The sequence below is a fragment of the Sardina pilchardus genome, chromosome 3 (genome assembly GCF_963854185.1).
Source record: "Sardina pilchardus chromosome 3, fSarPil1.1, whole genome shotgun sequence".
Lineage (NCBI taxonomy): Eukaryota > Metazoa > Chordata > Actinopteri > Clupeiformes > Clupeidae > Sardina > Sardina pilchardus.
In genome coordinates this window covers 25,035,997-25,046,559 of record NC_084996.1, presented here as the reverse complement: position 1 = coordinate 25,046,559, position 10,563 = coordinate 25,035,997, and the positions used below count along the sequence as shown (strand labels likewise).

Genomic DNA, 10,563 nt, shown 5'->3' with positions numbered 1-10,563 from the left:
ACGGTACGAGTGTGTTAGTTTATCATATCGGGTCTAATGAAACTAATTCAGGCACTTATTCAAGCAGTACTTCCACCTCATGTATCTCCACAGTGTTCAGCTGACAGTGGCAATGCCCAATCAAATGCTACGTTTCTTCCTGTGTCTTTGACTGGGCTGATGGAATTTGTAGTCTTTTGTCGCAAACCTGACCAACTAGCTATTGCAGTTTTTAAAGTATGGCGATTTCCTCTACTTTTACGGCTAAACATTTGTAATTGTTAGTTTCATTTGTTTAATACTTGCTTATTTTATGACCCTGTAGCTCAATCAGTAAAGGCGTTACACACCTGTCACAGATTTGAAGTAGCAGTGTTGGTTAGGCTACTTTAAATGTGTTACAGTTACAAGTTACCCTGTTTAAAAATGTAATAGTAGTGTAACGAGACAAAATAAAACGTGGTGCATTTCTAAGCAGGTAAAAGGGATAACTATATTGTGTGGCGGGATAATATTGGGAACACTTAGACTCTGCGCAGTAGGTTAATATCCTCAATCCAAAGTGAAACTGAAAGTGCAAGAGTGAGGATATCACTGCGCCACACAATATAGTTATCTCTCTTCTTACCTGCTTAGAAATGCACCACGTTTTATTTTGTCTCACCATACTTGGTTGTGTGACTACTCATGTAAAGTATTTTAATAGGGAAAACATGGAGTTGTTTGGTCACTTCTAACTTCATCTCTGTTTGGATCCTAATGAATGCATTGGGCTAGCTAACGGTGTGGACACATATGCACTACATATGTGTCGGAAGGTGTCGCACGTCTTCCCCTCGTTTGTCGTGAGTGGGCGTTTCGTTTGAATTGTCAGTTACGGGGCAGTCACACGCTTGCGTCCGCCAACGTGCGTCCGTTGGTTTCCCATTCACTTTACATTCGCTGGACTTCATTTCATGCCGCACTGAATTGTGGGTCCGATGCGTTGCCTGAGATACGTTGCCTCCGCTGAAAAGTTGAGAAATGTTTAACTTTTGACGGATCGCGGAAGCGCCAGCCAATGAAATTCAGTGTATGCAAATTTTCGAACACTGACACAAACCAATCACTACGTGTTTATGGAAATGTGCTGAAAACGCGGGAATACATTTTCAAAGTTGAATTTCTCAAAATGGAGGAGAAACTTATCGTGGCTGTGTGCAGCCGACCGGTGTTGTATGACCAGTCGTTGTTCATATACAGAGACCAAAATTTGAGAGCAAGGGCGTGGAGGGAGGTGGCTGAGGAGTTGGGAGGAGATGGTAAGTATTCCTTTTCAATCTTTTATTTTCAATATTTATGAATTGACTGTAAGCAAGAGACAGAAATGTTAGCCTTTTAGCATTACATGTCTTCAATTAGGTTTCGGTATTTTAGTTTAGTTTAGAAAAAAGCATCCATAACAGTATCAATATATAGTATATCAGTATATCAGTACATCAGTATCAGTATAAAAACATTACAAGTGTTGTATTTTCTAATAGAGGAGACCTGCAAGACTAGATGGAGGACCTTGAGGGACAGATTTAAAAGAGAGAAAAACAAAGAGAAAGAAATGAGGAGAAGCGGGGCAGGGTCTTCGGAGGGTCGGCCATGGCGTTTCATGGCAGTGATGGGTTTTTTAACCCCTTTCGTCACTGACCGTGAAACGTCAGGTAATCTCCTCCGGAGACCTCTGCCCCGCCCTCCTCCTCAGCAACAGGCAGAGACAGAGGCAAGAGAGAGCAGTCCAGGTCCCAGCCAGCTCCCAGCCAGCCAGGTCCTAGCCAGCCAGCTCCCAGCCAGCCAGGTCCCAGCCAGCCAGGTCGCAGTCACCCAGGTCGCAGTCACCCAGATCCCAGCCAGCCAGGTCGCAGTCACCCAGATCCCAGCCAGCCAGGTCGCAGTCACCCAGATCCCAGCCACCAGCAGCAGCCTGACCCCAGCCACCAGCAGCAGCCAGGTCTCCGCCACTAGCAGCAGCCCGGTATCCGCCACCAGCAGCCCGATCTCTGCCAGGTCGGTCCAAGCCAGCCAGCCAGCCAGGCCCCGGCCGCCAGCAGCCAGGTCCCAGCCAGCTAGCCAGCCGCTTGAAGGAGAGGGTGAAGGAGAGGGTGAGGAGGAGGGTTTTGAGGAGAGGGGCAGGAAGCGGAAGATGACCCCGTTTGAGAGGGGGCTCCTGGCAGCAATCAGGCCCCTTGCTAATCGTCCAGTGGCACCACCGCCGCCACCGCCACCGCCGCCGCCGCCGCCGCCGCCACCGCCGCCACCGCCGCCTCCAGCAGAAGACGAGGAGGAGGTCCTCTTGCGAAGCCTACTCCCGTCTATCCGCAGGCTCCCTCAGGGAAGCAGGGCACGGCTTTGTTTTAAAATTCATGAGTTGGTGTTTCAAGCAGCAGAGGAAGCTTAGTGCACATTTCGTCAACACATTAAATTTACACTACATACACTATATACACACATAAACCAAATGAATACCCATAAACCAAATGAAATAAATAAATACATTTATTGAAATTATATCACTTTTTTGTCTACTTTTTGTCTATTGTGTATTCAGTAAGTAATTGTTTTTCTAAGCATCAGTAGCAAAATGTGAATGAAATATTACAGAACATTATCATTATTGGTATTAGTATTAATCACACTAAAAAAATAAGTATGCATTTAGGAAAAAGTTAACATACAAACAAACAATTGTCACAGAGGTCACCAAATCATACAATGACACAAGAACTTTGTCATATGCATACTGTATGATTAGTAATGATTACTAATGTAAAGAATGCTGTGAAATGATCAGTTCCTTATTATGCATGGGGGGGGGGGGGAGGGGGGTACAAGTTGTACATTGACATTGAGATTTATTTCTATAGTGTTGTCCCCTGAAAATATATAAGAATCATGTCCAAAAAGGAAGGGGTGTGTGTGAGTGGTATTGTGTCTAGGATGGGTCAGGGGTGAAATGTGTGAAGTGCATATCAGGGTCCTCCCTCTTGTTTCTTCGATACCAAAAGTGCACTGCAGTCCGACTCAGTGGCACACCTATAAGAGATTGAGAAAAATGGTAAACATTACATAATAAGATCACATTGCTTAAATAACACATTTGGAGTAGTCTTTTTATATGAAATTAACATTATATGCTTTTGAAATCTTTGCTTTTAAAGACAATATAGGTAGCTCTTAAAAGAGCTGTTGTGTTTAGTGGCTCTTAGAAGAGCCTTTGGTTAGCCCATTAGGCTGTTGGCTGCCAGTAGACGGTCCCCTCCTCATTGAAGTAGGAGCAGAACGTCTCGCGCAACTCGATGGCTCTACGGCTGGCGTTGTTTGAGCCTAGTCTTGGGGCGTTGCGCAGAGATTCCGGGGGCCCAAGGTCCACAGATGCCACAGGAGGAGCAGAGTCGGGGTCATCAAGATCTTCTGGCTCGCGCTGTGTGCCTCTTCTCCTCTCCTTCTCAAGACTCTTGATCCGGAGGAAGTTGTGCAACACACATGTGGCCTTGACACATGCCTCTGCTACCTCAGGGCTGGTGGCGATGACACGGCGATACATGCGCCACCTAGCAGAGAGGATGCCAAAAGCGCATTCAACCACCAACCTTGCCCGGCTGAGGCGATAGTTATAAACTCTCCTCTGCAGTGGCACTTGACGACCAGGAAATGGACGCAGCAGGTTTGTTGTCAAGGGGAAGGCTTCATCTCCGACAAACACGAATGGGAGTGGGCCACGCTCTTCTGCCCCAGTGATGATGGCATCTACCGGAATGCCAAGTGTGCCATCTCGCAGGCCCTCACCAAAAGCAGAGTTGCGCAGAGTGCCACTGTCACTGCTCCTGCCATAGCCTCCTACGTCGACTACACGGAACAGGTAGTTGGCATCAACAACCGCCAGGAGTACCAGGGAGTAGGTGGACTTGTAATTAAAGAACAAAGACCCCGAATTCGCTGGAGACTGCAGCACCACATGCTTTCCGTCGATAGCCCCGATGCAATTTGGGAACTGCCAGCGCTCCTGGAACACAGCTGCAATTTCCCTCCAGTCCTCCGTGGTTGGTACAGGCATGGTCTCCTCAATCAGGGCAGTCCAGATGGCCCTGGCAACCTCCCAGATGATGCCAGACACAGTCGACCGGCCAACCCGGTAACTGAAAGCAATGGTCCTGTAGGAGTCACCAGTAGCCAGATAACTGGAGGGGGGGTAAGATATATTCCATTATATTGCGTGCAAACAGTATATCATAAAGATGAGTACATATTATATTATTCAAATATTCAAATATTGGGTTATATCTTTTCATGGGGCAACACTATAAACGTGATAGGCTGGTCTAGTTAAAACATTGAGTTTGGACATAATTAGAACATAATTAGGACATGTTTGGACATGTTTGTTGTGCTGTCCACTCACGTTTGTTACCACCTGTTTTTATCATTAATGGCAGTATGTTTTCAGAGGACAATTTATACAGTAGCCTACACAATGAATGAATGAATAAACAACAACTAGCTTTAGCTTTAGATTTAGTGGTGCACAAACAAAACACACTCACTCATGCTGGTTATCACCATATCCATCTAATTCGTTATGAACACATTAAACATTTCATGAACATATCGAGCATTTCATGCACTGCATAGATAAATAGATATCTTACCGGAGGCAGATAGCGAGCCGCTCAGCAGGTCCGATTGCCAACCTCATCCCTGTGTCGGCTCGCGTGATGAGAGGGCCAACTTTCCCGAGCAGCTCATCGAAGTGGTCCCTCGTCATCCGGAAATATTGCTCAAACAAACAGCCATGAAAACGAAGTTCCTGGACGAGCCCGTGGAACTCCCCTCGCTGCCTGCGTCTCCTCAATATAGGGTGGACCCAATATCGACGTGGACGAACTCGGTGTTTATGCAATGCATAATACAACGCATAGACAAGTAGAACAAGAGTCAAGCTGTCATCTGCCATTTTCTCGAAATGTTGTTGTGTCAGCGGGAACGAATATAATTGGCTGCTGCCACTGTGACGGCACGTCCGTCAGACACGCCTACTGTTATACGTTGGCGGACGCAAGCGGACGCAAGCGTGTGATTGCACCGTTAGCAGTTCATAAGCAGTTCGTTTTAACTTGTCTAAAGTGTTTCTCACAAATATACACCATTTTAGGCGTGTATTTAACAGCATACGAAAATATTAATAGCCTACACAAACTATGCAAGCCATTTTGAAATATTGTTTTATTTAAACTACTCAATGCAATCTCAAATCCTCACCAGAAACACCAACAGTCAATGTATTTCTCCAAATCCAAGTTTCGTTTATTTTATGGACAACTAGCTGGTCGTGGAAGAGTTCGTTTAAACATGAATTTGACTTGTATACGGAACCAAGTTTCACGGGCACTGTTGTACTACAACGACGAACCTACTACCTCGTGCTTTCATTGGACAGACGGCTCGCGTTCAACGGACTCATTTGCATAGAGCTGGGGATCGGCCAGCTTTTCTGTCGCGCGACAGGTTTTCAAATGCAGCGCTGCCTTCCCGGAATGCTTTGCGGGTCCGTTAAAGTCGCTTGACGTCACCCATAGGGAAATAGCGGGTTGCGACACGACAAAGTGAAGTGCCGGACAGATCTGGCCGTACCGTGACGGTTTGGACACATATGCACTACATATGTGTCGGAAGGTGTCGCACGTCTTCCCCTCGTTTGTCGTGAGTGGGCGTTTCGTTTGAATTGTCAGTTAGCAGTTCATAAGCAGTTCGTTTTAACTTGTCTAAAGTGTTTCTCACAAATATACACCATTTTAGGCGTGTATTTAACAGCATACGAAAATATTAATAGCCTACACAAACTATGCAAGCCATTTTGAAATATTGTTTTATTTAAACTACTCAATGCAATCTCAAATCCTCACCAGAAACACCAACAGTCAATGTATTTCTCCAAATCCAAGTTTCGTTTATTTTATGGACAACTAGCTGGTCGTGGAAGAGTTCGTTTAAACATGAATTTGACTTGTATACGGAACCAAGTTTCACGGGCACTGTTGTACTACAACGACGAACCTACTACCTCGTGCTTTCATTGGACAGACGGCTCGCGTTCAACGGACTCATTTGCATAGAGCTGGGGATCGGCCAGCTTTTCTGTCGCGCGACAGGTTTTCAAATGCAGCGCTGCCTTCCCGGAATGCTTTGCGGGTCCGTTAAAGTCGCTTGACATCACCCATAGGGAAATAGCGGGTTCCGACACGACAAAGTGAAGTGCCGGAAAGATCTGTCCGTACCGTAAGTGCTATCAAAGTTGCGCCGCGCGCCAGAGCCAGAGCCAGTGAGTGCACACATTGAAACGTGAGAGGTATGTATCAACTCGTCTTAATTAGGGGAATACGTAGTTTAATATGAAAAAACAGTGAAGTGTTCTTTTAAGGAAAATTAAGTAAATGTGACAATGTTATGTTTGAGCCATTAAATCGAGCAAGATACGTCGTCGTAATTCATGGGGATTTTGCTCCCCTCCTTCTTGCGATTCGGGTTCCAGGAAGTGGCTTCTCATGAAGTATCTTGCTCCGCCCTTAATGATCTTTGATAATAGGCGCGTTCAAGTTGGCTGCGCAGCACAAAAACTGCGCAGCACAAGATGCACGTGGTTAAAAATCTGTCCACGATGGTCTAGATGGGCGTGTTTTCGACTCGGCAGTCGGTATCACATGGCCTCAACTTATCGCGGGAGCAAGGCGTGGCCAGGCGGCTGCTCCGCAAAAGAGCAGCCGGTCTGGAGGTACTGCGGAGAGCAGGGGGTCAGGATTTGACTGATTAGGCGCGTTCAAGTTGGCTGCGCAGCACAAAAACTGCGCAGCACAAGATGCACGTGGTTAAAAATCTGTCCACGATGGTCTAGATGGGCGTGTTTTCGACTCGGCAGTCGGTATCACATGGCCTCAACTTATCGCGGGAGCAAGGCGTGGCCAGGCGGCTGCTCCGCAAAAGAGCAGCCGGTCTGGAGGTACTGCGGAGAGCAGCGGAGCCTAGACCCTGCCTTCATGACGTCAGGTCTTTGCCCTAATTGGCTTTTACATCCCTGACGTGTGTGCAGGTGTTTAGATGCCTCCCCATATCCACAAGAGTCCGTGCGGGTCCGTGCCTCGTGATTCGTCACATGGTCAAGTCTAGCCAAGTCTACACTACGGGAAGTAGAGAGTGTACAACTTCATAGCAGCGTTTGCATCCCCGCCCATGCTGCCACCGGCAGCTCTCGTTGCTGCAAAAGGTCATTGTTGAACTTGAACACGGCTACTAGCTTCGCCGATTAGCAAAGCACTTCCTCGTCGCCATTTTCCAGAAATACATCATGTCCGGTGCCGTTTTCCCTGCGTTTTCCTCATGCTGATTGGTGGCTGTTCCACTCTCAGCTCATGCACGAGCTTAGTGTGGGCACGAGCTCTCCTTCTGTATCTTACGTCAATCAGTAACCTGGCACTTAATTGGCTAAGTAAAACGGCACCGGAAACAAGTCCCTTGAAACGCCATGTTGAAGCCTGAAAAAATCGTTCAATTTTGGCACATTTCACTAGCCTAGCATTCCCATTGAAATGAATGGGGGCGGGACTTGTTCACTTTCTCCAGTTCTTATAATACCTCCATGGCGGAGAGCAGCGGAGCCTAGACCCTGCCTTCATGACGTCAGGTCTTTGCCCTAATTGGCTTTTACATCCCTGACGTATGTGCAGGTGTTTAGATGCCTCCTCATATCCACAAGGGTCCGTGCGGGTCCGTGCCTCGTGATTCGTCACATGGTCAAGCCTAGCCAAGTCTACACTACGGGAAGTAGAGAGTGTACAACTTCATAGCAGCGTTTGCATCCACCGGCAGCTCTCGTTGCTGCAAAAGGTCATTTGGAGTTGAACTTGAACACGGCTAATATCCATCACAACATTATCTAGAATGCATTTCCAAGGAAGTGTGCTTGCTTGGGTGTAGCCTAATTCATCAGTACCTCATTTTTTCTAAATCGGGCGTACAGGTCAAAAGATATGTGCATTAACATACATTCGAAACACCAAAACACATGCTGCTAGTTTCAGCGGCCCCTAGGTCAAAGGGCACCATATTATGTGTACCCTCTCAACAACATTCCTGTAACTCTAGCGCCCCGTAATGGCCAAAAGTCACCACATTTATTGCGTGTCCTCAGGATGGGATTCCAAGTCAATATACCCAGATTTGTTTCTATACGTCAAAGTGTTACTGAGATATGAGCCTATACTTCTAATGCCCCCCTAGTGGTCAAAATACACCAAATGATTGTGCATTCTCAGGATGGGGTCTCGAGTGTACCAAGTTTGGACTTCATACATCGAAGACTGAGATATGAACTAATTTCCTGTTTGGCAGCTTCACAAACTGATTTCGATTGGCTGTTATGGGTGAACACTTTTGAAAATGAAACATCTGGGGGATACATTACCCATTCCTCCGATTAGCCAATCATTGACGCCACCCTTGACGCTGTCCCATGACGTGTGAGGGGAGTACACGGCCATCCCGCCCTCCACCGCCCTCACAGCCAATCGCTGCTTCCAGTCCTTCTGCATTCATACAAATTAAACGAAATTGGAGGTAAAATATAATACCGAGGAGATTACCTCAGTGTCCTCAATGGTAGGTGAGAATTAGGTAAAGTTGAACCATATAATGTCATAAATGACCATGTGTACTCTGGTTTAAAAATTGCAGTAGGCCTGTCAACTGAGTCGACAATGCAGAAATGCTTTCTCCATGTCTGACGCTTTCAAACGTCAGGTTAAGGCTTTTTTATGGAACAGAGTAACAGATCTTTATAATTAGAGTAGATGGATGTTTATCTGTGATTTTCTGATTTTGGAAATGTTCTTGGGCTTTTGTATAATGTTTTTGTCTTTGTCCTGTAATATGTCGTCATGTGTAAAATCTTAACACCAAGGAAATAAGTGTTTGCAGTTTAACAAGCCATGCTTTGGATTTTGTTGTCTGTCATCCAAAATAAATCAAATCAATTATTATTTATAATAATAATAACAATGAGAATGATAATAAAACCTAGTTGCTTTGCATATAAATGTCTGTGAATTAGGCTAGCAAATGTAATTTGATGCCACACATGGTCTTTTAGCTAATGAGATAACTCAGTGCTCCTGATTAAAATGGACCCATGCATGCAATATTTTGCTTTGACTGGGATTTGACATTGAGGAGATGAGAAGTCTGAGGACTCTGAATGGGATGAGGACTACGAGCACCACCAGGCTGAGGTGTCTGCGGTCAGGATTACTGCCGAGGGTTAAACCACTATCATCCCGAGCAGTTTAGTGCAGCCCGGCATGGTCCCGCCGCAACCCATAGGGGAAGGGGATGGAGATTAATTTGGATTAATGAAGCCAGATCTGCTTTGAATGGTACAGGGATCAGGGCAAATTCAGGCCGCTGGCCATAAGCATTACATCACAACGCCACCAACACCACTACTGAATCCAAATGTCCGCCCGCACACACACACACACACACACACACAGAGACTTGATACTACAGTTTTTGACTATTGCTTGCACACATTTTTGCAGAATTTGGCTCATATCAAAATTCGCAATAAGTGTGTTGCTACAAACCATGTGCAAAGTAGAAAATGAGTTTAACTGTTATACAGAGTTGAACGTGTACTACAGTACAATAAGTTTAGATGTTGAGGCTTTGGTCTAAGCATTCTATTGTATGTGTTCTTCCAAAATTCGTATTCAACTCAGTCTTCCTTGATCCACCCCTGTGCTTAAAGGAACACTTCACCGTTTTTTTTTTTCTTCATATTAACGTTATTCCCTAAACTAAGACGAGACCTCTCACATTTCAATGCGTGCACTCACTGGCTCTGGCGCGCGGCGCAACTTCGATAGCACTTACAGTAGCTAGCCCAGTTCATCCATTACGATCCAAACAGCGATGAAGTTAGAAGCGACCAAACACCTCCATGTTTTCCCTATTAAAATACAGTTACATGAGTAGTCACATGGCCAAGTATGGTGAGACAAAATAAAATGTGGTGCATTTCTGAGCAGGTAAGAGGGATAACTATATTGTGACAATTGTGACAAATATAACAATTGGGAGCACTCAGATTTTGCGCAGTAATATCCTCACTCTTGCACTTTCTGTCTCACTTTGGAGTGAGGATATTACTGCGCCGAGTCTGGGTGCTCCCAGTTGTTATTCCGCCACACAATATAGTTATATAGGGACATTCCCACAGGCATACTGAGGGAAATTATTCATTTAACTGTATATCGTAAATCTGTGTTTGTATGTCTGCGAGTAAAGGGATGTGTGTGTGTGTGTGTGTGTGTGTGTGTGTGTGTGTGTGTGTGTGTGTGTGTGTGTGTGATGTATGTGATGTGTGTGTGTCTGCGAGTAAAGGGATGTGTGGTGTGTGTGTGTGTGTGTGTGTGTGTGTGTGTGTGTGTGTGTGTGTGTGTGTGTGTGTGTGTGTGTGTGTGTGTGTGTGTGTGTGTGTGATGTCTGATGGGAGTGTTACGTAATGGT

At 45.7% G+C, this 10,563-nt stretch overlaps 2 protein-coding genes across 2 annotated transcripts in view; both read right to left on the bottom strand.

The window, feature by feature from the left end:
• The window catches only part of nif3l1 (NIF3 NGG1 interacting factor 3-like 1 (S. cerevisiae)), a 5,675-nt gene extending 5,555 nt beyond the window's left edge, over window positions 1–120 (bottom strand). The window contains exon 1 of the mRNA XM_062532551.1: window positions 1–120. This exon is cut by the window's left edge and continues 27 nt beyond it. The gene's annotated coding sequence lies outside the window, so the exon portion shown is untranslated.
• Window positions 121–2,887: 2,767 nt separating this feature from the next.
• Window positions 2,888–4,771, bottom strand: LOC134075952 (uncharacterized). The gene is made up of 2 exons (XM_062530979.1): window positions 4,656–4,771; window positions 2,888–4,187 (listed from the first exon to the last, which is right to left on the bottom strand). The coding sequence occupies exons 1-2, from the start codon at window positions 4,769–4,771 to the stop codon at window positions 3,236–3,238; spliced, it is 1,068 nt and encodes a 355-aa protein (XP_062386963.1). The 3' UTR covers window positions 2,888–3,235.
• Window positions 4,772–10,563: the final 5,792 nt, after the last annotated feature.